We start from the raw sequence: 27335 nt of genomic DNA, 5'->3' as shown, positions 1-27335 counted from the left end.
CTCTTTCGTCTTGTGTTTTGCGCTATTAACTTTATTGTTGCAGCACTATCAAATCTTTTTGTAGATATGAAACATACAGTAGGATTAGATGTGGTGGCTGCTCTGCCTTATAGGCCGGTGGTTCATATCTGGAGTTTTAATAGTGTACATCAGTTATCAGTGTGTTGTTGAACACATATTGGTTTTTTTAAATTGGATGTCAAAACCACTTTGCTGCCAATGTCGGGTGCAAATAGATTTTCCAAATGTTCATTTGACAATTGCCAAAGATATCACAAAAAGAAAAGTATTTGTTTAGTCCAGAGTTGTTGTTGTTCCTTTTCTGTCGGATGACAGCGCCCATCTGAAATGGTTTTGACGTATTGGATTAAAAACAACGGAGCGAACAACAGCAGCAGAAATGGGATCATCACAGTTATTGTTCAGCTGCCAAAACTCTCTGGAGATTGAAATGTTGCTTTGTTCGATCTCTCTCTGGAGCTGCCAGTTCACACACTGAATCTTAGTTTCCTTCCTCTCTTTCTCTCTCTCTGGCGATGTTTCTTCTGCTGCTGTTATCACTTGTTCAGCCATGTTTGACAGCGTCTCTGTGTGTCTGCAGGACGACCCCATCGGCAACCTGAACACCGCCTTCGAAGTGGCTGAGAAGTTCCTGGACATCCCCAAGATGCTGGACGCTGAAGGTGAGGAGGAACAAAATCCTGAAACCACAACGAGGCAGAGAAAAACCTCAGGAGGAACTAGCGTCATCATCACACACCGATGACCTCCACCGCAGCACAGAGCGTGATGGCAGATGGTCGAAGGACGAGAACTCCTTCATGTCTGAAGTTCATCTGCATAAAACATTCATGCATTTTAAAATCACTTTAAAAGCATCTATTGAAACACTGATGTTCTGACTCCAGAGATATTTTGTTGGACAATCTGAGATGAGTCACATCATGTAAATCATCATGTTCTTCACTTCATTTTGCCTCACTCTGTATTTAAAACTGTTAAAACAAAGATTTTAAATCATTGTATTGTATTGTTTCAAAGACTTTTGGATTTAGGATTTATATAATTAGGTGTAATAATAATATTTTACACCTATTTTCTGCCCTCAGATATTGTGAACACACCCAAACCCGATGAGAAGGCCATCATGACCTACGTGTCCTGCTTCTACCACGCCTTCGCTGGTGCTGAACAGGTCGGAGACTATTTTATTTCTTTTATTTCACACTAATATTCTTATCGTCTCATATTCTAATCCAATTTATTATATAATCTGACAGAAATCCTAATGAATACATGTGAGAAATGTTTGAATTTTCAATATTGTTCTTGTAAATTTGACATTAAATGTTGCCTCTCTCTTCCTCTCTCTCTCAGGCTGAGACAGCTGCCAACCGTATCTGCAAGGTGCTGGCCGTCAACCAGGAGAATGAGAAGCTGATGGAGGAGTACGAGAAGCTGGCCAGCGAGGTGAGAAACAGCTGCAGCTCAAACACTCCCACTCTCAGTCTGTGCTGCACATCCACCTCCTCTGCAACAACACTTTCATGTTCCCTCAGGTTAAACTCAACTCGCTTTCTCTCTAAACTTTACTGATCCTCCCACCAACTTTACACGACACGGCTGAAAAAAAGAAAGAAAAAAAAGAAAAACCCACTGTAGGCGAATCAATAGTGTGATGATGAGTGAAAGACCAAAGTGTCACAGGAACAGAAACTTTAAAAGCGCCGCCGAGAGCAATAAACATTTACAATATACAGAGTGCTGCTTATAACCAAAGAATAATATGATAAAATACATTTGTGAAGTTATTTTCAGTTTTAGAGTCATAAATAACCAGTGTTGGGCACGTTACTCTTAAAAGTAATTAGTTATAGTTACTAGTTACTTTCCCCAAAAAGTTACTACATTTTACAAGTATTTAATTACCAGGAAAAGTAACTATAAAATGCTCAAACATGTCAATTACTTGGACTCGCCCCCCTAACCTCCCGTTTATCTGGAACTAACCAACTCACTCAGTATCCCTCTGCACAACCAGGCTACGCAACGTCCGTCTGTGTGGAGGGATACTGAGTAAGTCGGTTAGTTCCAGATAAACGGCTTTTTTCGGACCAGTTGATGGACTGAAAAAAAGCGTATATTACGTACTGTTTAAGAGGTATATTATTTTGTGACTTCTTGAGTCAAGTAATGGCACATTTTACTGTCAGTAACGGTAACAGTGTTATAACGGGGAAACAATAACTTCTACTGAAAAAAGTAGTGCCGTTAGTAATGCCATTATTTTATAATGCCGTTATTCCCAACACTGATCAGTTACCAACATCAGTTCGTTTTCTTTTTCTCGACCTTTTGGACTAGTGGAGGAATCAATAAAAGGTCAAAGGCCTGAAACTGAAAACTGACAGAAACGACTGTAATCTTTGTGTAACATTGAAAACGCTCAATACAGACCGACAGTTACAGAACAAGACAAACCTTATAAAGATATAAAGACCAGAACAAACCAAATGATCGGTGAATGATCGGCTTGAATGATCTCCGCAGCTGCTGGAGTGGATCCGCCGCACCATCCCCTGGCTGGAGAACCGCGTGGCGGAGCAGACCATGCGCTCCATGCAGCAGAAGCTGGAGGATTTCCGTGACTACCGCCGCATCCACAAGCCGCCCCGCGTGCAGGAGAAGTGTCAGCTGGAGATCAACTTCAACACCCTGCAGACCAAGCTGAGGCTCAGCAACAGGCCCGCCTTCATGCCCTCCGAGGGCAAGATGGTGTCGGTGAGTCGGACACACACACACACAGTCACTGGAGGGGTCACTTCCTCCTTTGCTTTCCATCCCTTTCAAAACCTCATTCAGAAAACGAAAGGCTGTTCTCTTTGTTCCTGAAAAGTTGGATTCATAGAAATATGAAGTCATCAAATAGTAAAAAGTGAGAAAGACGGGAACAGACAGACAGAACTGACAGGAAGAGAAGGGTTAGATAGTTCACTTTTAATTCAGCTTGATTTCATTTGTCTGGTTCTAATTTCCCAGTGATTTACATACATATGAAAAAGTTCTCAAGGCATACATTTGTATTAATCACATCCTGAAAACGCTTCAAGTCAGCGAGGCAACCTCCAAATCATCAATTCACTCTAATGGGTCCCAGAGACGAGTTAGAAAAAAGAAAAATCCTCCTCCTCCCTCTCAGTGAATCAGAGCGCTGATAAAACAAAACAAAACAAAACAAAAAAAATAACGGTTCCTCTCCTGCAGGACATCGCCAACGCCTGGAAGGGTCTGGAGCAGGTGGAGAAGGGCTACGAGGAGTGGCTGCTGACCGAGATCCGCCGCCTGGAGAGACTCGACCACCTGGCTGAGAAGTTCAAGCAGAAGTGCAACATGCATGAGTCGTGGACCGGAGGTAGGAGACACGGTGACGGGATGAGAGGCCACTTCTCTTTTCGGTTTCATAGTGACCGTCATTGATCTGTTTGATGGACAGTCGGTCAATAAGAGAAGGAACGAACAAAGCCAGAAGTTATTTCCTGTCCTGGTGGCCAAGTTTTGAATTTTGAAGTCTTGACTTGTACCTCCATTTTTTTTTGAGTCTTTAACTTCTCTTCAATGTATAATGAACCAAAATTAGTCATAAAATATCCATAAAAACACACAGAAACATGATAAATTACATGGTTTATACAGTGCCTTGCAAAAGTGTTCATACCCCTTGAATTTTTCCACTTTGCAACCACAGACTTCGGGTGCTGCAGCTACTGTACTCTCGCTGCATACTGTTCATTTAATCACACTACGATACCATGACTAGACTAATTTTGTCGCAAGGGAAAAGGTCAATCTTTTTATTTGTTTTTTTATTTTTAATCTACATCTTGTATTGGAGAACTTTGAATTAAAACTTACCTACTGAGCGAACTCTCCCGTTCTCTCTTATGAACGAGTTGGACAACAACGTGTATCAAACATGAAGCAAAGTGCAATGATTTTAAAAATATCATTATATTGCATGTTTATGAAGAACAATATAATCATTAAGAATGAATAGAGGTAGCCTAACTCAGAACAAAAGCAAACTTTATTGGCAAAAACCAACCCTAGATAAACCAACACAAAGTAGCGCATAGTTGTGAAGTGGAAGGAAATAGATACATGGTGTTCAAGATTTTTTACCAATAAAAATCTGAAAAGTGTAGCATGCATGTGTGTTCAGCCCCCCTGAGTCAATACTTTGTTCCCCCTCTCTGTCTCCACATTTCCTGTCTCTCTTTGACTATTCTGTCAATTAACGGCGGAAAAAACCTGAAAAATACATCTGTACGTCTGTGTTTTTCAGGTAAGGAGGACCTGCTGTCCCAGAAGGACTACGAGTCGGCCTCTCTGATGGAGATCAGGGCCCTCATGAGGAAGCACGAGGCCTTTGAGAGCGACCTCGCCGCTCACCAGGACAGAGTGGAGCAGATCGCTGCCATCGCCCAGGAGCTGAAGTAAGACAATGAAGAGGTTTAGGTTTTGGGATTTTTATTGGTGGGTGTGTGAGGTCTAATGGTGAGAAGTAAAAAGAGGGAACGAGGAATTAGACGAGAGATTATGTTAATTTTAAGCAAGAGAGCTGATTTGGAAACTGGAGGAGGAAGAGGAAGAGGAAGAGGAAGAGCGCCTTAAGTGTTTCAGGAGTCTTAATGGCGGGGAGAGGAGGGCACAGTGAAGAACAAAAGACGCAACAGATGAGTGTAAAGCATATTAATGAGAAGGATAAAGAGATGAAAGGATGGTTCATGAAAGAGCAGAAACCTCTGATCTCACTATTTCCTTATTCCACGCCGCTCCTCAGGCGCTTCACACATAGTTTGGAGACGATCGCTTTGATGCCACATACAGTACGATACCAGGCGTTCACTGCCATGACACTGAATATGTATGTGCAACGCCACCACCCATAACTCATCACCACTTCAAAAACTGGTATTACTGTACGTCCTCAAACGCCACATGTTCTCAGATGACCCCTCACATGCAGAGAGGGAGGGGTAAAAATTGTTTGTTTATTAAATATTCTAATGTGGAGTGATTAAAGATGGAAAAATGTGGGAGATTTTGATTGGAAAACACTTTTTTTGAATGTTCCCATGTGTTTGGTTTGAGTTAAACATGTAATACTGATTGTAATAAATGATCAGACTGAGGTAAAGAGTCACTCTGATGGATGAACAGCCACGTTTATGTGTGAAATTGAAATGTTGTAAATATTTCTTTGAAACTTAAGGTTAAAGTAATACAATAACGAATGCTTTTATTTTGAAATAGAGATTTGTTGTGTTGTCTTCTGTTAGTGTAGCGTTTAACCCAGGGGTGTCAAAAAAGTGTGAAAATTTGAAATTGCACATATTTTTATCAAGACATTTCAGGTTTTTCATGATATGTTTTGTAAAATGATTATAATAATAATTAACTGTAAACATCTTAATAATGAACTATAACAAACAAAGTTCTTTTTATTTATAGGTTATTATGCTATTACTTTACCGGTCCAGCCCACTTGAGATCAAATTGCGCTGTTTGTGGCCCCTGAACTAGTTTTTTTTTTTTTAAATGAAGCTCCATCAACTCACAGTTTCAACAGGAACTATTATGAATAAACATTGACTTTCTAATGTTTTAGTTTTTCATGAGTGTAGCTGATTGATTGATTTGTGCTCTCCTGCAGTGAGCTGGACTACCATGATGCTGCCACAGTCAACGCCCGCTGCCAGGGCATCTGTGACCAGTGGGACAACCTGGGCACCCTGACCCAGAAGAGGAGGGACTCGCTGGAGGTAAAGTTTGATAAAAACTCAGAGCTAAAAGGAAAATGAACAGCGATAAACAGCATTTCTGATTTTAACACTAACGTAAATCAACGTTCAATCTTTGACCTTATTCAGTTACCTAGAGATCTTTATGTTTTAGGCTGTGAGACTCCACTTATTTAGCATAACCATTATCAGCGATGAGTAGAGTATGTCCACACTATTGGTTTGGTACTAAGAGTGTGTTTCTGTGTGTGTGTGTGTGTAGCGTGTGGAGAAGCTGTGGGAGACCATCGACCAGCTGTACCTGGAGTTCGCCAAGAGGGCGGCACCCTTCAACAACTGGATGGACGGAGCCATGGAGGACCTGCAGGACATGTTCATCGTCCACAGCATCGAGGAGATCCAGGTACAGTACATGAACACACATACACACACACTACATTTAAATATGTGTGTGTGTTTCTCCTTGATTAGTAATGAGTTACACTGCAAAAACTCAAAATCTTTCCAAGAATATTTGTCTTATTTCTTGTCAAAATGTCTCATTTCTAGTCAAAACTAATCTCTTTCCACTTTAAATAAGACTCATCACCTAAGCATTTACTTATTTTTAGATAATTTTCACTTGTTTCAAACTAATTCTCACTTGAAATAAGTAGAAAAATCTGCCAGTGAAAGGAAGTTTTTTGTGTTTGTAATAAGAAAGAAAAACTTGCTTCACTGTCAGATTTTTCCACTTATTTCAAGTGAAAATAGGCTTGAAATAAGTAAAAAAAAAAAAAAGTGTCTAAAAACAAGCTACTTTTAATGTATAACTATGTATGTATATGTATAAATATACTTATTTCAGGTGTAATGAGATTTGTTTTGACTAGAAATAAGACAAATATTCTTGGTAAGATTTTGAGTTTTTGCAGTGTATGACTTTGTGCTCTATGAATCAGGCACCAGATGGACGAATATTTGCCAAATGATTCAGTGCTGTTGGTTTTATTTATGTTTCGATCTCTTTCTTTAACACTTTTTCACCGTTTTGAAAAAGATTAAAGCACTAATTCACAACTGCACCTACATGAATCTATTACCGCTGACAAATGAAAGGAAACGTCCCAGTGTTTCACTCCAGCAGATTATTAATTTGATGAGTCAGACCATCAACAGACGAGGTCGTAAAGTTCAGGACGCCTGATAGTCGGCTGCAGACAGTGCAACATTAAATTCATGAGCTTCATTATAACCCAAGAACAGATATTATTCACATCCTGTCGTTCTCCTCCGCAGAGTCTGATCACCGCTCACGACCAGTTCAAGGCCACTCTGCCCGAGGCCGACAAGGAGCGCATGGCCACCATGGGCATCCACAGCGAGATCCTGAAGATCGCTCAGACCTACGGCATCAAGCTGTCCGGCATCAACCCCTACACCAACCTCAGCCCCCAGGACATCAGCAACAAGTGGGACGCTGTGAGTCTGAGAGACACAACAGCTGTGTTTATTTCTGGCCTCGTGTACGTTGACGTCATGTGAACAGGAAATGTCGACCTGACCGGCTCCAGGCGTCGCATTTGGTCATCTGGCTAATAATAATAATGAAAAGAAGAAGAAGAAGAAGAAGAATACGTAGGCACATACTGTAACGCAGCGACGGATCAGAAATAGCCCGTACACGTAGGTTAGAGCGACACTGAACACTCGGGGGGAATCAAAATAGCTGCAGAGCAACAAACCTGTCAGTGCAGCTGCAGTTTGACACACATCAAACCATCTGTGCTGAGAAAATAGATTTGTTTCTGTGGCAATCGTCTCGCACTGTAACAAATAAATATCAACCGACCGCAGAGAAATGAGACGTCAATTTACAAACATCACAAAAGTTCTACGGTGTCTAGATTTGACTCAGAAAGTAAATAAATACCTCAGTGTGGTGATAACATGAAGCTGTCAGTTCTAAGAAGCCAGTCTCAATGTACATTTTCACATATAGTTTCTGTAACTATAGTGGGGTTTACATCCACCTATTCTTACTCGCATTTTCAAAATTTGCGAAAAAAACTTGGATGGAAACGCCAGAAATTCGCAAGAAAAAGTTTTTACACTTGGAGGGGGTGAATTTGTCAGGGTATCATGTATCGTATAATGAACGCAGGTCTTCTCCCAATAATCGAAAAACAATAACGAATGGAAACGGGCATGAATTTGCATTTTCTTTTTGCACATTTTCACAAAATTCGCTCAAAAATTTCGATACATTTGGATGGAAACCTGACTTATGATGAATATTTTATACTGACTGTGTGTGTGTGTGTGTGTGTGTGTGCAGGTGAAGCACCTCGTGCCCCTCAGAGACCAAATGCTCCAGGAGGAGGTGGCCAGACAGCAGGCCAACGAGAGGCTGAGGCGCCAGTTCGCCGCCCAGGCCAACATCATCGGACCCTGGATTCAAACCAAGATGGAGGTACGTGGATCGGACATGAAGACTGACAAGATTTTTTATTTTATAATGACTCTTTATTAATTCTAGTGGTGAAACAAAGTCAAGGATTGAAAACAAAAGTAGAACAAAGAATCCAGTGAACACACGCCGCCATCAGTTTGTTATTGGTGTCAGTCCTCAGGGATTTAAAAACACATGTAGACACACGTGTTCACCACTACGGTGCAGCTCTAACTCTAGACCGTGGAAACGTGGAGTCAGTAGCTGTATCTCAGGACGTTGGTTCCTCTGACGTGTCTCCGTGGTCTCCGTCCTCCTGCAGGAGATCAGCCACGTGTCCGTGGACATCGCCGGCTCCCTGGAGGAACAGATGAACAGCCTGAAGCAGTACGAGCAGAACATCATCAACTACAAATCCAACATCGACAAGCTGGAGGGCGACCACCAGCTCAGCCAGGAGTCCCTCATCTTCGACAACAAGCACACCAACTACACCATGGAGGTACGCTCTAGTTTATAAATACAGTTAGTGCTTATCAATGAGTAAAAACATATTTAACTGTGTTTATAAACTACATACTAATGAGTATTCATGTGTTATAAATGATGAATTCAGTATTTAATGTTTAACTAATGCTTAACAGTGTGTACCAATTGTAAAGTGTTACCCATTTTGCAGATGTCTTGTGTTTTATCTGTCTAATTTACTCTGAAAAAGTTCAACGGCACTGACATGTTTGTTTGCTAGTGATGATGAAAACTTTATTGTCCATCACATATTGACAGGGCTCAAAACATAAAGACATAAAACACACATTTAAACCAATGAAACTTATTTGTTTTGCTTTAAACAAACAAAGTAAAATAGACACGTCTCATTTGTCAAACATTTGGCAAACAATGCTTGATCGGTTATCGGTTTATTTAAACTCGCTAATCCATAATCGGCCCCAAAAAATCCTGATCGTGTAACCGTGAACTTCCACCATCTTTCCTGTTGTCCTGTTGTTGTGTTTTCTAACGGGTGTGTTGATCTTCTCCCTCTCCCCCCTCCGTCACCGCAGCACATCCGCGTGGGCTGGGAGCAGCTGCTCACCACCATCGCCAGAACCATCAACGAGGTGGAGAACCAGATCCTGACCCGCGACGCCAAGGGCATCAGCCAGGAGCAGCTCAACGAGTTCAGAGCCTCCTTCAACCACTTCGACAGGGTGAGGCGTTCACTGACCCTTCGGTTTATTTGAGTTTAGTTTTTACCAGTGTCAGGAGAGAGAAGCAACATAAAGTTGTTAACTCTCCCTTTTCTGAATCCGTCAGCGTCGGTAAACATACAGTACACTCTCTACTACTGTTTACAACTGTTACCTCGAACTGTGTTTAGCTTTTAGTTTTGTATAGTTTTGTATTACTATTATACTATTGTTGCTCTTTAATTGTCTTTCTACTTATATACATTGTTTTATATCTCTTATGCTGACGTGGACAACAAAGACATTTCCTACTGTGCAAATGACAATAAAGACGTTGAATCTCCAGCTGTCAACATCTGTTTGCTCCGTTCATTAACACACAGGTGTATTTTCTCTCTGCAGAAGAGAAACGGCATGATGGACCCAGACGACTTCCGTGCCTGCCTCATCTCCATGGGTTACGATCTGGTCAGTGCAAAGTCTGAACAAAACACATGTTTCTATAGCAACTTCAGCCTCGCTAACGAGTGGGAATAAAATAACGAGAGGTCAAATAAGCTAATAGATAAATGTTTTTGTGTGTTGGACAGGGTGAGGTGGAGTTTGCTCGCATCATGACCCTGGTTGACCCCAACAACACGGGCGTGGTGACCTTCCAGGCCTTCATCGACTTCATGACCCGCGAGACCGCAGAGACAGACACCGCAGAGCAGGTCATGGCCTCCTTCAAGATCCTGGCCTCAGACAAGGTGAGAGACCGACACGCTGCTGCTCAACCACAGCGTTTAAATCAAGTCATTATCATCGTTGTTACAGCAACATGGTCTGGAGCAAAACTAAAACGTAATAACGGCCAATAACGTAATAATGTTGGCCATTTAAAATGTAATAAAGCCAATACCGTAACACTGTACTATATGCCAATAACTTTCCAATAATGTAATCGAATTGTTTGTATCAATAACGTAATAACGCTGTAATAAGTTATTACATTATTGGCCTATTTAAAAAACTTTTGACATTGTAAATAACCATTTTCGAAGGGTTTTTTAATACTAGGCCAATAACGTAATGACATTTTTTATAAAAGTTATAACATTATTGACTCAAACATTTTATTACATTATTGGAAAGTTAAGTCATAAAGTATAGTGTTAAGTTACTGGCTTTATTACATTTAATGTAATAACTTATTACATTACTGGCAAACATTTTTTATTACGTTATTGGTCTAGTATTAAAAAACACTTTGTATTAACCAGTTATTACATTACATTTTCAATTACAATGTCAAAAAGTTTTTTTAACTAGGCCAATAATATAACGGCATTTTATTATATTATTACATTTTAAATGGTTATAATTGTTACATTACTGGCCGTTATAACATTATGGGCTGCTATATGGTCAGAGCCACTTTTCCCTTTTTAAAAATGTGGAATATGTGAGTTTGAGTTTCTCTGCTGCTGTTTTTTTTTTTTTTTTGCGACTTGATGACGATGAGGAGTTGAACTTTAAAGTGTGTGGAGCGGAGGCCCACAGCTCCACATTAGTCACTGGTCTTATCTAACCGTTGGTGATGCACCAGTGGGTTTTGTGCTACAGGTCGTTCCAGCTCCTCCACCTGTTGAACCTCCTCTTCTTCCTCCTCTCCCTCCTCTTCCTCCTCTCTGCAGAGTTACATCACGGTGGATGAGCTGCGCAGGGAGCTGCCGCCCGAGCAGGCCGAGTACTGCATCAGCCGCATGACCAGATACATCGGAACCGACTGCCCCACCGGCGCCCTGGACTACATCTCCTTCTCCAGCGCCCTCTACGGAGAGAGCGACTTATAAACGCAGCTTCTCCTCCTCCTCCTCTCATCCCTTCTTCCCAGCTGCCCCCCTATTTCTCCAGTTTGGAGAGAGCAAGTTAAACCCTTCCACTGTCCTTCTACACGCTTTGTTCTTATCATCTTTTCCTCTTTCAAATCTTAACTCCCTCCTCCCCTCACTCGTCCCTCTCCCTGCTCTTTCCATCCCCCCCACCCCCCGTAAACACACTGCCTAGAGAGGGCGCGGGTAGAAGACTCTGCTCAAGTCTTAGAAACTACGTTTGGACTGTCCCTCATTTCTATTTAAGTGCCTTTTAAAAAACCAAAACGAAACAGAAGTGAGTCGGGTATTGCACTGAACTTATGTAAGCAGCATACATATAACGTACCTGCCTGTAGGAGACAGAAGGTGGCGATGAGGGAGAAACACGTTTAAAGGGAAAAATCTATTGAGCAAAGCCTCCTGCTCCGCCCTCTCTCTGAGATGACATATTTTTTTGTAGAAGGGTAATTAAAGAAGAAAACGTGATGAAAAAGCTGGTTGGTCAGTTGGCTTGGTTGGTTGTGTATTTGTGCAGATGCATGCGATGTTGAAGTTTAGAAATGCAAAATGTCTTTGTGAGTCGCAGACTCTTCCTTAATCTCACACACACACACACACACACACATACACACACAGAAACACACACATACGCGAAGCCAGAGCAGGTCATGAGGAGCCTGTTAACAAGTCGAGTCAGCAGAGGAGTGGAGTCAGGTGCTACGATGTTACAAAGCCAGTCCGACACTGAGAAATAAAAAGAATCAAATACCTCAGCACTGTGAAACCTGAACCTCAGCGTTAAGAGATTAAATTTGAACCTGGAGATTTTAAAACCTGAAGAAGCTCAGGAACTAACGGAGGATGAATGAGAGCATCGAAAACCACAAAAGAGAGAGAGAGCAGCTCAAAGCAAAAAGCACTGTGGGTAAATGTAGACAAAATAGAGAGAGGGGCCACGGCTGGATGTGGGACTCACGAAGGAAGACAGGAAGGAAAACTGAACGATCCCACACACCTCTGTCTCTCTCCGTCTCTTTTTGACGGAGGGAGGGGGAGAGGTGTCGAGCAGCGAGAGACAGGGCGTCAGGGAAGTTGAGGACAAAAGACGAATCGATACTGTAGCGTCAGAGAGGGTTCTGGTCCCGTTGTTAACGACAGGTCGGCCATGAAAACCAGTGCGAGTTGACTCGTGGTCATTTCTTTTCTTTTCTTTCTTTTTTTTTCTTATCTTATCTCTGCTCCGTTCTCCTCATCCTCAGCTCATTCTGTCCATCACTGACGCCACTAGCGCTCACTATCACACGGTTTAAAGTTTAAAAAAAAACTACAACTTGGAATAAAAAAGGAAAATTATATTACTAAACAACAGTTGTGTGTGTTGTTTTTTTCCCACCAAGTTCAGAGTTGAAACACTTTCATTCGTGTTTCTGGTTTTACCTTAAGTCTGTCGTCCGACCTTTGACCCCGCCCCTCTCTGTGGCGATGGTCACGTGTCGGGGTTGTGTTGGGGGTCCGGGCAGAGGTGGGAGGGGAAGTCGAGGCCTCTGTCCTGGGCGAAGCGGATCCATCGCTCCTCCTCGTCCTGGTGGGTCAGATACCGGCGGCCCATCCTCTGCTCGAACTCCCGCAGGTCGCACCACAGCTGGAAGTCCTGCAGGAGGCGCACGGAGAGGACGAGGGACAGAGACAGAGACCAGATATCAGATATCACCTGAGCGTCTCTCACACAGCTGAGAGATCTGAGTCTTCATTAAAAAGATAAAAGGAAACAAAACAAATAAAAGATTTCTAAATCTGTCTCCGAGTTCTAATCAGAGCTGTAACTCACCTGCAGCCAGGAGTGTCCCAGAGCTTTGCCCACGCTGAACCTCCTCCTCACCGACACCTGCAGCAGGTTGTTGATGAGGCTCACCGCTGAGAGGAGGGAGAGAGAGAGAGAGGGAGGGAGGGGAAGAGAGAAACAAGACGGGGAGAGAAAAAAAGAAAGAGGAAGGGAGAAAGCAAATTTGAATTGAATTGGGAGAGAGGGAGGGAGAGAAAAAAGAGGAAGGGTGAAAGAAAAGAGAGAGAAGAGATAGATGAAGGGAGAGAGAAAATAAATGAAGGGAGAGAGAAGAGAGGAAGGGAGAGAAAAGAAAGAGGAAGGGAGAGAGAGAAGAGGAAGGGAGTGAGAAAAGAGAGAGAAAAGAAAGAGAGGAAGGGAGAGAAAAGAAAGAGGAAGGGAGAAAGAAGAGAGGAGAGAAGAAAGAGGAAGGGAGAGAGAAGAGAGGAAAGGAAAGGAGAGAAAAAGAAAGGAAGGGAGAGAGAAGAAAGGAAAGGAGAGAAAAAGAAAGGAAGGGAGAGAGGGAAGAGATGAAAGGAGAGAAAAAGAAAGAGGAAGGGAGAGAGAAGAAAGGAGAGAAAACGAAAGGAAGGGAGAGAGAGAAGAGAGGAAAGGAGAGAAAAAAGAAAGGAAGGGAGAGAGAGAAGAGAGGAAATGAGAGAAAAAAGAGGAAGGGAGAGAGAAGAAAGGAAAGGAGAGAAAAAGAAAGGAAGGGAGAGAGAGAAGAGAGGAAAGGAGAGAAAAAAGAAAGGAAGGGAGAGAGAAGAAAGGAGAGAAAAAGAAAGGAAGGGAGAGAGAGAAGAGAGGAAAGGAGAGAAAAAAAGAGGAAGGGAGAGAGAAGAGAGGAAAGGAGAGAAAAAAGAAAGAGGAAGGGAGAGAGAGAAGAGAGGAAAGGAAAGGAGAGAAAAAAGAAAGAGGAGGGGAGAGAGAGAAGAGAGAAAGGGAGAGAAAAAAGAAAGAGGAGGGGAGAGAAAAAAAGAGAGGAACAGAGAGAGAAAAGACAGAGAAAAGGAAGAGAGGAAGGGAGAGAGAGAAAAGAGATGAAGAGGTTGTTTTAAAAGCAGTGCACTAGAGTCCCCCAGTGGACGACAGGAGAAAAGAACAAGCTCAATATTTCATCTTGTCTGAACGATGCCGCCACAACAAACATGTTTCCTTCGCTGTCAACTTCTTAATTATTCAATAATCAGCTGATAATGGAGAGGTAAAAATCAATCAATCAATCAATAAATCAATCAATCAATCAATCAATAAATGAATGAATAATCAATAAAAGCGGCCGTTACCCTCCAGGGAGATGGAGGCCCAGGTTTGTCTCGGGTACATGAAGGCGGCGTTGGTGATCTGCTGCTTGATGTCCTCGTCCTCGTTGAAGGGGAACGTCCCGCTCAGGCTCACGTACATGATGACGCCGACCGACCACATGTCCAGCGAGCGGTTGTAGCCGCTGCTGCTGATCACCTCCGGCGCCAGGTAGGCCGGCGTGCCCACCACCGAGCGCCGGAACGACTTCTCGCCGATGATGCGGGCGAAGCCGAAGTCGCACAGCTTCACCTGAGGCACAGACAGTGAGTGGAGGAGGTAAACAGAGAGGAGGATGCTGGGAAAACAAAAAATAAATCAAGTTTCTGCTGTTGCTGCGTTTGGACAGAGCGATGAAGTCCCACCTGAGGAAAGGGGTCGGCCGAGGCCAGGAGCACGTTCTCAGGTTTGAGGTCGCAGTGGGCGATGTGTTTGAAGTGCAGGTACCGCAACGCCTCGAGGATCTGTGGACGACACAGAGCGGAGGAAAGATACGATTTTACAAAAAAAAAAACGAATTTGTAAGAAAAAAAACAAGAAGAAAAAAAAAGTTACACTATTGAGAGAAAAACAAAAGCTTGTAAAGAAAAAAAAACACAAATTTACAAGGGAACTCAAAAATTTGTGAAGAAAAAAACTCAGATTTTCAGGAAAAACTCATATTTATGAGAAAACAACTGATAAACTTGTGAGAAACTTAATTTTGTGAAAAAAATCTCACAAATCCATGAGGAAAAAAAACTCAAATTCGCATGAAAAACCATATATATATATATAACCATATATGACAAAAATGTTACAAAATTTTCAAGAAAAAAATTACACAAAATTTTCAAGAAAAAAAATTACAAAATTTTCAAGATCTTTTTAATCCAATTTCCAAGATTTCTTTTTACAAAATTTATGACAAAAAATGTCAAGAAAAAAATTACAAAATTTCCAAGATTTTTTTTTTTTTACAAAATTTTCAAGAAAAAAATTACAAAATATTCAAGAAAACATTTACAAAACTGTGAGAAAAACACAATTTGTGATGTCAAGCACAGTATCCCACAGGTTTAATGAATATTGATACATAATAATAAACACCCTGTTGTACCTGCATGACCAGGAAGCGAGTGTTGCGTTCAGGGAGTCGTCCATTCTCATTGGACATAATCATCTCCAGCATGTCTCCATGGAGCTTCTCCATGACGACGAAGACGTGCTCGCCGGTCTCGAACATCCCCTCCACCAGAACCACACCGAGATGGGACAGATTCTGGACGACACACACACACACATATGTATAAAAGTGTTACAGAACATACAGTAACAGACAATAAAAGGTGTAACAGGTGTGTGATGAAGTCGTGTCTCTACCTGCAGTATTGACACTTCGTTCCTCAGCTGTCTCTCCTGTTTGGCGGGGAAACGCGTCTTGTCGATGACTTTGATGGCGACTGGTCGACCCGACATCCTGTGAGTACCTGGCACATGAGAGAGAGAGAAAACTTTATTAGTATTATTATAATAAACACCTCAGTGACATGGAGAGACTCAAACACAGCGGTGGTTACTTCAAGTACAGCTCTGGAGGGAAACACAGCCTGAGTCGGTGTCGGTGTTTGGGTTTAATGGTAGAAATTACGTTAGAAAACAACAACTTTCCTCTAAATAAAAACATATCTATCTATATCTATCTTTCATTTCATTTCGTGTTTCGTGTTGTTGTGATGATGGGATGTTGTGGTCAGAGTGGGCTCACCCCTGTACACCACCCCAAACTGTCCTGAGCCCAGCACGTCGTCTGCAAAGATCTGGTACACGGAGCTGATGTCCTGAAACACAAAGTGACACGGCGCTACACACTCGAGCCTGACAAACGTTTCCATGGTGAAATCCACCCAGTGAACACATTAACCCTTACCGTGCTGCGTCTGCGTGGGTAATCATCTGAGGAATAGAGAGGAGGACAGAAGACAGAAGATTGTCAATGTTAAACTGCTTGTGTAATTTTGTTTATATTTTACAGTGCCGTAAAAAAGTATTTCCCCCGTCCGGATTTCTTATTTTTTTTGCATATTTGTCGCACTTATGTAAGATCATCCAACAAATTTTAATATTAGACAAAGGTAACCCATGTAAATATAAAATGCAGTTTTTATGGTAAATTATGATTTCATTTATTAATTGGAAAAAAGCTATCCATCCAACCCTATCTGGCCCTGGATAAATCATCATACTCAAGTTATCTCTGTCTAAAATGTGTTTGATGATCTTAAACATTTAAAGGGATAGTTCAACATTTGGCAAATTGGCCCATTGTCATAATCCCTATAGTCATAGCAGTAGGTTCGTTACCTTTAATTGTCGGTGTAAGCTGTTTTTAGAACGGCGGAGCAGAGCCGCGAGCTGCTCAGAGCTACGCTACAGAGGCTAATGGGATTTCTTGGTTTCCCTCATCAAACTTATCAAATACACAATCCAACAACTCCAAAACGCTCTGGTGGACAAGTTGTGACCTGCACATTCACCACGCTATGAGATAATAACAGAACGTTACGAGGCAGAGTTGCTTTAGAGGTAAATTCATGTAAAATTGATGATGCGCGTTCCCGTCGGGGGCAGTTTTGTGAGAGAAAGCAAGAAATCCCATTAGCCTCCGTAGCGTAGCTCTGAGCAGCTCACGGCTCTGCTCCGCTGTTCTAAAAATACGTAACTTGCACCAACAATTAAAGGTAACAAACCTACTGCTATGACTATAGGGATTATGGCAATGGGCCAATTTGCCAAAATGTTGAACCATCCCTTTGAGTGCGACAAATATGCAAAATAGTAAGAAATCAAGAAAGGGACAAATACTTTTTCATGGCGCTGTATATTTGTTTATGTTTGTTGATCTCCACTCACAGTGGTTCTCCTCCACCTGCATCCCGCCACCGCCGCCGCCGCTGCTGCTCTCCACGGGCATCAGGCCCTGACGGATGGCGCTCTCCCACAGCGGCCCGTCCTGTCCGGCCACCACGCAGTACACCAGCGTGGCCGTCTCCACCTCGAAGGAGTGGGGGGCGCTGTTGCCCGGCAACACGGGCGCGGAGAGCTGGGCGGGGCCTCGGACCTGCAGCACCTCAGACAGAGGGATCTCCTGCAGGAGGAAGAGGAGGAGGGGATGAAGATAAAAGTGGTAAACCGTGGAGGTGGAGGTGACGGTGTTGGTGTTGGTGAAGAGGCTTTTACTTTGTAGTACTTGGTGCTGCTCTCGTTCTGGTACAGAATGATGCTCTTCCTGTCCAGGATCCAGTAATGACGTTTCCTCTGCGACACAGAAATAATCAATAATCAATAATCCATCATATTCATGGCAGGTTCATGACTTTTAATGAGTTCAAACTTAGTCTCAGTATCTGACTCACATCTGTGTGAAATAAACTTCTTCGCATGACTGAGACGTTTCAAAGAGGAAACCAGCAGCTCGTGTTTTCACACCTTTTGTCTGGTCAACTGAAGCGTTTGTGACGTGATTCAGAGAAAGACTTCACACACCACATGTGACAGCAAACTGTATATTTGTCATTGAGTTGTCTATTTATATATCTGCAGGTGGTTTCACTGAGGTCCTGTTTGCAAACATAGACACACTACATTTATACTTTATGGTGTTTAATATATTTCAGGTCATGAATATGCAAAGCAGGAGAGATTGTGGGATTAAAACTGTTGTAAGAAGGTTGATTATTAAAGACGCGTGTATGTATTTTATTCTGTTCATTGTTGACCTCACAGTCAAACTGTTGGTAGTTTTAATGTAACACACTTACAGAACTTATATCACAAATATGAGTTGGATCGGATGTCAAACTATCTTTAAGATGTTGTGATATTCTGAGTATTGCAATTACAATCTGTGATACTATTTGATTTATTACTGCAGATTATGTCCTGAAAGGAAAACATCTGTGTCAACATCATATATAGATCGTGTATAGATTATAATGACTAGATAACTTGATAGATAATTTATGAATAAGGGGTGGGAGTAAATAAGTTTTACTTCTTCCCACTCCTTTTCGGATATGAAACAAACAAACAAACAAACAAACAAACAAACAAAAAACAAAAACAAAAAAAATCAAATTACTTTTATTTTCAATTATTTTATTTTATTTTTTTATGTATATATATTTTTTTTCATATGTTGTCTTTGCAAAGTTTTTATGTTATGTCTGTCCATTTCTGTATTATGTTTTATTTCTTTTAACATGTCCGAAATAAACTTAAACTAACTAACTAACTAACTAACATCTGTTTTTATCCAATAAGATAAAGTTCTTGGTCTGCTCGTCTCACTTGAATCCCTCTTATTCTAACACAAATGTGAGTGTAAACAGCCAGACCGACACAGTTGTAAAAAGTGCTCTAGTGACAAAAACTTAAATTTGCATTTGCAATTTACAAGATAAAAGAGCTGAAACTTGGCGTCTGTGAATCTCTCCAGTAGAGTCACACATGATACGACCTCGTGTCTCACCAGTGTGTCGGTGTTGGTGTGGTGCAGCAGCCACCCCTCCCTCAGGACTCCACCCGCTCTCCTCTTAGTGTGATGCACCGACTGGACCAGTCTCATCAGAGGGATGTAGCTGCTGAAGCAGGGACTGGTGCAGGGACACAGAGAGACAGGACGTCAACAACAACAACAACAACAACCATGTCTCCTATGTTAGTTCCTCCTGAAAACCTCCAGGTGGCAGCGTGCAACAAAAACTCTCTGACAACAACCAGGTCAGTCACACACACATCAACTTCTGTGTGTGTGTGTGTGTGTGTGTGTGTGTGTGTGTGTGTGTAGGTGGCACGCGACAACTTAGACTAAAACATCCTGCCCGGCTCAGGGCATCACCACCACACACACACACACACACACACACACACCGCAGACAACTTTCAGATGTGGTGACATCATCGCAGTGAGTTCGCTCTGACCTGATTGGCTCCCGCAGCGGATCCGCCTCCTTGATCTCGGCCGGCGAGTCGCCGTCGGTGGACATGTCGTCATCGGAGAGGTCTAGTGTTGTCACACTGGTGAGCTCTGACTCAGCGTCGTCCGGCTCCCCCACACAGCTGTAAACAGCTGCAGGGGATTCTGGGAACACAACATGACATCATCGGCCTGTTACTGATCACACCGCCTACACATAATATCTTTAAATACACTGATTAAAAAAAAAAAAAGATGAATCAGTCCAAACTTTTACAGTATTCACTTTGAAGTGGGAGAAAAACCTGCACAATTTAAAAACAGAGATGAAAACTTTTTAAATTTTGTTGCTTTAAAACTAAACGGCTGATTATCTAAAGGTTTTCATCACATTATTATTTCAAAATCAGTATATATCCCTTTTTTTTAATAGTGTAAATGTACAAATACTGTAAATCATTGTATCATAGGAGCTTGAATCTTCGCTGCACACACATAATGTTTCTGGGAATATGAATCAGCTCTGACTCTGATGTTTCTTGCGGAGGGTGAATCAGTCTCGACTCATCACGGTGTTACGATGAGATCAGAGCGAGGGCCTCGTTTCAAACGACCTGTGATCTGACAGCGCAACTTTCAGGAGCAGAATAATAAAATCGGAGAGACGAGGACCCTCCGGGGATCACTGGCTGCTCTGCTCACCTTCTCCGTTGACCCCTCTCCTCTCTCCTGGACAGTCTCTGGACACCAGCGGCTCGCAGCGACGGTGACAGTTAAACCTGCAGTCTGGGGATGAAGAGGAGGAAGAGGAGGAAGAGGAGGAAGAGGAGGTGACATCAGGAGAAGACCTGCAGAATTTAACTTTTAAATCACTTTTAAAACACTTTTTTTCTTCTCCTGTGAAGCTTTTTCAATGAGCACAGGTTCAGTCCAGTCACACACACCGGCTTCATCAAGTCGAGGTTGTGTGAAGACGGACGATCTAAAACTGACCTGGTGATTCATGTGTATTAATATTCAGGCAGGAAACCACCGCTTCACAGCTTGTTTCAGTTACATTTTGGTGTATGAATCGTGATGGTGCAAAAGTTTTCTTTTTTTTAGCGACACTCGGATGTGGTTTTGAGTTTTCCTGCAGAAAGTGAAAGCACCACGTAGAAGAACATGAACATGTTCATTAACAGTGTTGGGAAGATTACTGTGGAAATGTGCAATTACTTTCTCTTGTAATTGCATTTGATTGCTTAATTTTGAATGAATGCTCTCAACTGTTAACCATTTTCAACCCGTGTTTCTGAACTTCCAACAGAGGAACGCGTTCTTCTCCGTCACCGACATTGTTGCTGACTGACAGATCGTTTCGCCAAAGACGGTTTAGAAACTAGTACTAGTAGAGTATCTTTGGTTCCGCTAGCAAGTTGAGCAGCAGAACGGCACATGACCAGAGAGAGCCAATCAGAGGCGTCGGTATCCAACTTAAAACCTAAATCTGAGCTTTTGCAGCGATTTTTCAAATGTAACTAAAAGTATAACCATGGAAATTTCCAAAAGCAACTGTCATTTAATCACATATTTTTCCCCCAGTAATGGTGATTAAGTAATGCCGTTACATGTAAGTTGTTACTTCCCAACAATCTGTTCATTAATCATCATTAGAGGAGACGTGTGTGTGTGTGTGTGTGTCACCTGAGCACTGCAGCCCCTGTCTGAAGAGGCCTTTGAGCAGCCGGTGGCAGTACTGACACACCGTGGGTTTGGTGTAGCTGTGGATGTGGAAGGTGTGGGGCACCTGAGCCGTGCTGCCGGCCCCCAGCCACACGGGCGGCTCCGCCCAGGACGGAGGCCTGGAGGACGGCTTGGACATGCTGATCTGGTGAAGGACGGACGGAGAGGTGGAGGTCAAAGGTGAAAGAACAAGCAAAGCATTTAGAACAGGGGTGTCAAACATGTGGCCCGCGGGCCAAAACCGGCCCATCGGAGGGTCCAATCCAGCCCGCAGGATGAATTTGCCAAGTTGCATAGAAGATTGAAGAGACATAATATTGTTGAAATTGTGCATATTTTTCTCAAGAATTATCAGTTTGTTCATGATGTTTTGTAAAAAGTTTTCATAATAGTAATTAGTAATTCATTAACTGTAAACATCTTCATAATTAAATTGAATTGAATAAACTTTATTCATCCTGAAGGAAATTCTTGATTCCAGCAGCCCATGTACACATTCATTACAAACAAAGACAATAAATAGACAGAATAAATAGATAAACAGACAGACAGTACCTTTAAAATATATCATATATATAAAAATGCTGCTAATACCAATACTGACGGCTAAAAAGGTGGTAAAGAGAGTATAATGTACTTGTACTTGCACTAAAACAAAAGGAAAAATTTAAAGTTCTTGTTATTTACAGGTTATTATGCTGTTATTTTACTGGTGCAGCCCACTCGAGATCAAATTGTGCTGAATGTGGCTCCTAAACTGACTTAAAGCTCCTTTTGGTTCCTCACTCACCTCCTCCAGGCTGCCGCCCGCCTGATTGGACAGCGAGTGTGTCCGCGGCCGCCGTGGGGGGAACAGGGACATGCTGGTGCTGACCTGACGCCGCGCTCGGCTGCAGTCGTTGGGCAACTGGAAGGCGCAGCGTTTGTGGAAGTCCAGGCCACAACCTGCAGAGATAGAAACAAGAGGAGGAGAAGATGTTTTATGGTTCTGGTCTGACTCTGGGTCAGATTTAAACGACGCTGAGCTGCCGCTTTGTTTACCGTCACATTTCAGCCCCTGGCGAACGAGGCCCCACAGCATCTCCCCACAGTGGTGGCAGAAGGTCGGGGTCCGGTACGAGTACACCACCAGGGAGTGCGGACGGATCCTCATCTCGGTCACCGAGGCTGATCCTGAGTCAGATCAGAGAGAAGAGACACAGTTCATAACAGCAAAGTCACATCTGTCTTCTCTCGTCTGTTTTTCACCTTTGTTGCTAATTGAAGAAAAAAAAAAGAGCATAAAATTGAACAAAACATAAACAATGCACAGACAAATTAATTCCTGCTATTTTATTTAAAAAAATGTCAGGATGAGAGGAAATGATGTAATCTATGATAACCTCCAGATGTTCCTGATAGCGCCACATTAGCTATGTAATAATGTTATAAATTTTCACCTCATGATGTAATAACACCGCATTTTGTAATAAACTTCTTGAACGCAATATTCACCGGTAATAAACTTTGCCTCATTTTGTAATAAGTTGTTACATAATGCACCGAATTATTACAACATGCAGGTGTTGCACTTTTTTTATGAAAAAAATGTAACAATTCGGTGCAATATGTAACAACTTATTACGAAATGCGGCAAAGTTTGTCACATATTGCGTTCAAAATGTGGCAGATTATTACACAATGCGGCGCTACAGAGCTTCTTCATGTAGAGACATAAGGTTACCACTGACCACTGTGAGGTTTTGGCAGAAACAAACAACAGTCAGTCTGTAGCTCTTAGAAAACTGAACCGGGATGAAATGTTGACAAAAAAACAAAGCTAAATCCTGCTGGACTTGAAAGTAAAAGACCTTCAATTTGAAAATAGTGATAATAGAGTTGTCAGAGTCCAAAACCAAAATCTTGCATCTGTGAATTAACTGTGAATGAGCCAATGACAAAGGAGTCATTTGGTCCCAGAGCCTGTTGACCTCTGACCTGAGATGACGACCTCGATCAGATCTCCATCCTGCAGCTCGTCCTGCTCCGTCAGGCGCTGCAGCAGCTGATCGGAGGTCACCTGATGTCTGAACAGCAAGATCTTCTCGCCGGCGCCCACCACGGTGCACTCTGGAGCCTGAACACACACACACACACACACACACACACACACACACACACACACACACACACACACACACACACACACACACACACACACACACACACACACACACACACACACACACACACACACACACACACACACACACACACACACACACACACACACACAGGAAGGTACATGAGGAAATGCACAAGGCCTTGAACCTCCACTGCATATATGTAACTTTCCACTGTGGAAAACGGAGGAGTTTAGTAAGTTTAAACGAGAGCTGCCTGGTCAGAAAAAAAGAGATGAGTCGGTGGAAACTTGGAGAAAACAGAAACTAGTCGCACTTCAACCAGACAAGAGATGTCAGCCTGTCACTAATAATTTGCACTTGTTCATGTCTGCAGCCAAATACAGAACGGCTACAATAGGCCACGCAGCGAGTCAGAGAGATGGTGCTGAAGATAAGCTACTGTACTGTGAGGTAGAGATTCAGCGCTCGGCTCGACCAGGAACATCATCAGTGATTTTATCTTTGAATCAGTCTCAGTCATCTGTCAACAACTTCTTCTTTCTTGTTAAAAGCTGTGACACATTGACTGTGTTTCTTTTTTTAACACCTCGAAGTGAAACATTTTCGGTTTCTTATTGTGAGAGAATGAATGAACGCGCATGTGTGTGTGTGTAATAACTATGGGATTAGAAACAGAATTATTATTATTTTTACTTACTTAGATATAAATATATATATATATTAATATATAAAATAATAAAGAAGAGCTGTTGTAGTTAATTCTGTGCATGACATGGTCATTATTCAAAATCAATGTGTATCATGATGATACGTATCCTATCATGAGGTTGTAGGTAATACCTACAGTATAGCCCTAATATATTTTGTTTATTTGTTTATTTGGATCCCCATTAGCTGTTACAACTGCAACAGCTACTCTTCCTGGGGTCCATGAATCAGGGTTGTCAGATATACATGTATATTTCTTTTGTTATTATTTACTCTTTGTGTTGTTTTCTTGTCGATAGTGTGCATAAAGGTTATGTACTTTTGTAAAACCTATAAAAACATGTAAGTTGCAGCATTGTTGATAAAAAAATATGTAAAATTTGACAGATACATGTATTAGTGTTAATTTCATTATAAAAGGAAGTTACACTTTTACATTAGAGACACGGGGTCTCCACTCGTTAGTGACACAGTTACACAGTATGTGGCATTTCTGAAGTAGAGCACTCGTGATGCAGGGTGTGTTGTACAGTGAAGTGTACACACACACACACACACACACATAACGACACACACATTCTTTAGACTGCACTGACCCGCTGCCTGGAAACTCAACGATCAAAGCTCAAAGAGAGGCAGCGCAGCAGACGTGTGTGTGTGTGTGTGTTAGAGACGGAGGGGGAGAGGCTGTGGTCGGAAAGTTTTCTTGACTCTAGTCGACCACACACACACACACACACACACACACACACACACACACACACACACACACACACACACACACACAGTCCCTCCGAGCAGAGGCAGCATGAAGACCAGACCTGCAGACACCTGCAGCTCATGACCACCGTCATGTGACCTCAGAGACGGGCTCCACGGTTCCTTCATTGATCCTGTTGTTAGAACTGAACTCTCTACAACATGTTAGAGAGTTAATAATGATAATAATAATAAATAAATAAATAATAAACAGTGATGACGCAGGACAGGAAGTAGATTTGTGTCCTAATGGACCACAGGCTGACTGAAGTCTGCTGGTGTCAGACGGAGGAATAACAAGCTGCTGTAGACTCTAACCTGGTTCAACAGATCAAACATCTCTCTGTGTGTGTGTGTGTGTGTGTGTGCATGTGTGTGTCAAAACCACCACAACATCCTCCGAACAGAGCTTCAGTCAGCGCTGCAGCGGAGACACACACTATACATAGTAACCTACGCAGTCCTCCTCCACGCATGAGCTGACCTTTTCAGAGTCCACGTCCCCGACGGGCCTGAGAAACTCACACACGTCACATGGCGGCATTTTCCAAGTGGGACAGTGTGAAGAGTCAGCAGGTTGTTTTTATTTAAATTTGTATTTGTTTTTTTTTTGTTTGGTATTTGGAGGTTGTGCAGATTTTCCAGTGAAGCAGCAGTGGGCCCGGCGAGTGCAGCTCCATCACCGACCGTCGACTCCACCCAACCCGCTGCCTGACGAAGAGGCACCGAGGCTGGGTTCAAAGTAAATCACTCAGCTCTGTTGTTAAACAGTGAATTTAGTGCTGAACCTCCAGAAAGACGCTGCACAGAAAAGGTCACAAGTGATGTAACGGATGTGGAGATGCACTAACATGGATCTTAAAACTCCCATGATGCACCTCAACAAATGATGGACTATTCCTCCACCCTGCAGCCTGCTGTTCCCGGTGTCATGTTGTGTTTACCTTGCGCTCTATGATCTCCGCGGCCAGCCTCTGGGCATGGCGGTAGCTCAGGTTGCGGGCGGCGACTCGGACCACCTCCCTGAACAGGCCCAGCTGGAACTGGACGAGAGCCGGCGCCGCGACACTGCTGGGACTGGAGGGAGCCACTGCGGACATGGAGAGGCAGCCTGATGGAAAACATAGAGATGGTTAAAAAAATAAATAGATAAAAAAAGCTGCTGAGGTTCAAAGCAGCATTTCAAAATAAAGGTCTGTTTAGCTGAATACTGTGATCCTAACATCTTAGACACAATATAATATCAATATTTAGTCTATCAGCTGCTCTACTAGTGTCTTATACTGTATGTTCTTTGATTTAGGATGATGATTCATACCTATTGTAGAGATTTAATGTTAATGTTTTAAGTTTTTGTTGACTTGTTTTATCTTATTCATAAAAATGTATGTTTTTAATGTACTGTTTTTAAATGTGAACCCCAGTTAGATACAGCTAATGTGGATCCTCACAAATAAACATAAATGTAAACATATTAGTGGTGAGATTAACAGTATGGTTTAGCAAATTACACATTTTAACTATCTAGCACAGCTCATTTTAGTTCAGGGGCCACATAATATAGTGCAATTTGATCTAAAGTGGGTTGGACCAGTAAAGTAACAGCATAATAATCTATAAATAATGAGAAGTCTATAAACTAACCCTAACCCTAGTGCAAAGAAGAACAAGATGTTTACACTTAATGAACTATCCTTTTACAAAACATTATGAACAACCTGAAATCTCTAGAGAACAATATGTTTGACAACCCTGATCTACAGTAACACCTCCATCTTCACTGTTAAATAACGAAACCATTATAAAGCAGGACATAAAAAAAGCTTTTTCTTCTGGGTGTCCTGTCACCAAAATAAAAGCACTGAAAAGCCAGCTCAGTTATAGATGATGTTGAGTAATCTTACTGTCTAACCCCGGGTCATTCAAGCTCCGATCTTTCCCCTCGGGTTCAGCTCGGGATCACGACGAGGTTTCTCAAGCAGCGCAGAGTCAGAGTCAGAGTCAGAGTCGTCGTTGTCGTCGTCAGCTCCCCTCATCACTTCTGGTGAGTCTGGTTTCCTCTGTGCGGGGAGGCTCAGCTGTGTCTCTGAGACAGGAAGTTACTCACAGATACTCACAGGCTGCGAAGAGCGGAGAGCACGGTTAACACCCCCCAGCCCCTGGGTGTGAAAACTTTAACACACACATACATAGACTTTGAAATGGTCAAACCCATTTCCGTTCCTGCTCAGAGCTCAGAGCTCAGAGCCGCCTCTCAGTCACTTCCAGCAGCAGCAGCAGCGAGGAGGGTGAGAACCGACAGAGACTCAGAATCGAGGGGTGAAAAGTGGAATTTGTTTTTATTGAACCTTTGATAAAATACACATCAGGTTGGCCCCTTCACAATAAGATCCTTCACATCATCATCATCATCATTATCATCATAATCATCATCAGCAGCGGTTATAGCAGCCACGCACATTATACAGTACATGACCTTCGGACTCACAACATTTACCATCATCGGCGGCTCCGAGCACGTGTATCGATCTCCATAAATATTTGGACGAGCAGATCAAGGAGACAAAGATCCGATTGATCTCTGAAGCTTTGGATCCCGCGACTGAGTCGAGATAAATATTTACAGCTTCTCTCGTACCGAGCTAAATGACGTGTTAA

General features: G+C 42.4%; 2 protein-coding genes across 3 annotated transcripts in view; one reads left to right on the top strand and one right to left on the bottom strand.

Moving 5' to 3' along the window:
- actn3b (actinin alpha 3b) overlaps positions 1–12167 on the top strand; it is a 37261-nt gene extending 25094 nt beyond the window's left edge. The window contains exons 7-21 of the mRNA XM_083992897.1: positions 602–683; positions 1110–1195; positions 1378–1470; positions 2551–2781; positions 3265–3412; positions 4343–4493; positions 5714–5822; positions 6064–6204; positions 7080–7262; positions 8119–8253; positions 8555–8734; positions 9297–9443; positions 9825–9890; positions 10013–10171; positions 11099–12167. Coding sequence (XP_083849023.1) covers positions 602–683; positions 1110–1195; positions 1378–1470; positions 2551–2781; positions 3265–3412; positions 4343–4493; positions 5714–5822; positions 6064–6204; positions 7080–7262; positions 8119–8253; positions 8555–8734; positions 9297–9443; positions 9825–9890; positions 10013–10171; positions 11099–11257 — 2070 coding nt within the window. The 3' untranslated portion in view covers positions 11258–12167. The remainder of the gene's footprint in view (positions 1–601; positions 684–1109; positions 1196–1377; positions 1471–2550; positions 2782–3264; positions 3413–4342; positions 4494–5713; positions 5823–6063; positions 6205–7079; positions 7263–8118; positions 8254–8554; positions 8735–9296; positions 9444–9824; positions 9891–10012; positions 10172–11098) is intronic.
- A 300-nt stretch (positions 12168–12467) lies between these two features.
- Positions 12468–26811, bottom strand: prkd4 (protein kinase D4). 2 transcript variants are annotated; one of them, XM_083992899.1, is made up of 19 exons: positions 26582–26811; positions 25622–25788; positions 23062–23200; positions 22126–22257; positions 21875–22029; positions 21046–21229; positions 20062–20145; positions 19365–19524; positions 18913–19036; positions 17622–17699; positions 17295–17529; positions 16312–16337; positions 16150–16222; positions 15765–15871; positions 15502–15663; positions 14768–14866; positions 14387–14654; positions 13107–13192; positions 12468–12929 (listed from the first exon to the last, which is right to left on the bottom strand). In XM_083992899.1, exons 2-19 carry the CDS (start codon positions 25775–25777, stop codon positions 12765–12767), a joined length of 2433 nt encoding a protein of 810 aa, XP_083849025.1. In that variant the 5' UTR covers positions 25778–25788; positions 26582–26811; the 3' UTR covers positions 12468–12764. The 2 variants fall into 2 exon arrangements, with proteins under 2 accessions (XP_083849025.1, XP_083849024.1); XM_083992898.1 differs by having other exon boundaries at positions 26590–26811.
- Between the last annotated feature and the right edge of the window lie 524 nt (positions 26812–27335).

Source organism: Trachurus trachurus (assembly GCF_905171665.1).
Source record: "Trachurus trachurus genome assembly, chromosome: 18".
In the NCBI taxonomy this organism is placed as follows: Eukaryota; Metazoa; Chordata; class Actinopteri; order Carangiformes; family Carangidae; genus Trachurus; species Trachurus trachurus.
Note: the sequence above shows the minus strand (reverse complement) of the source record. Positions and strands in the feature narration are given on the sequence as shown.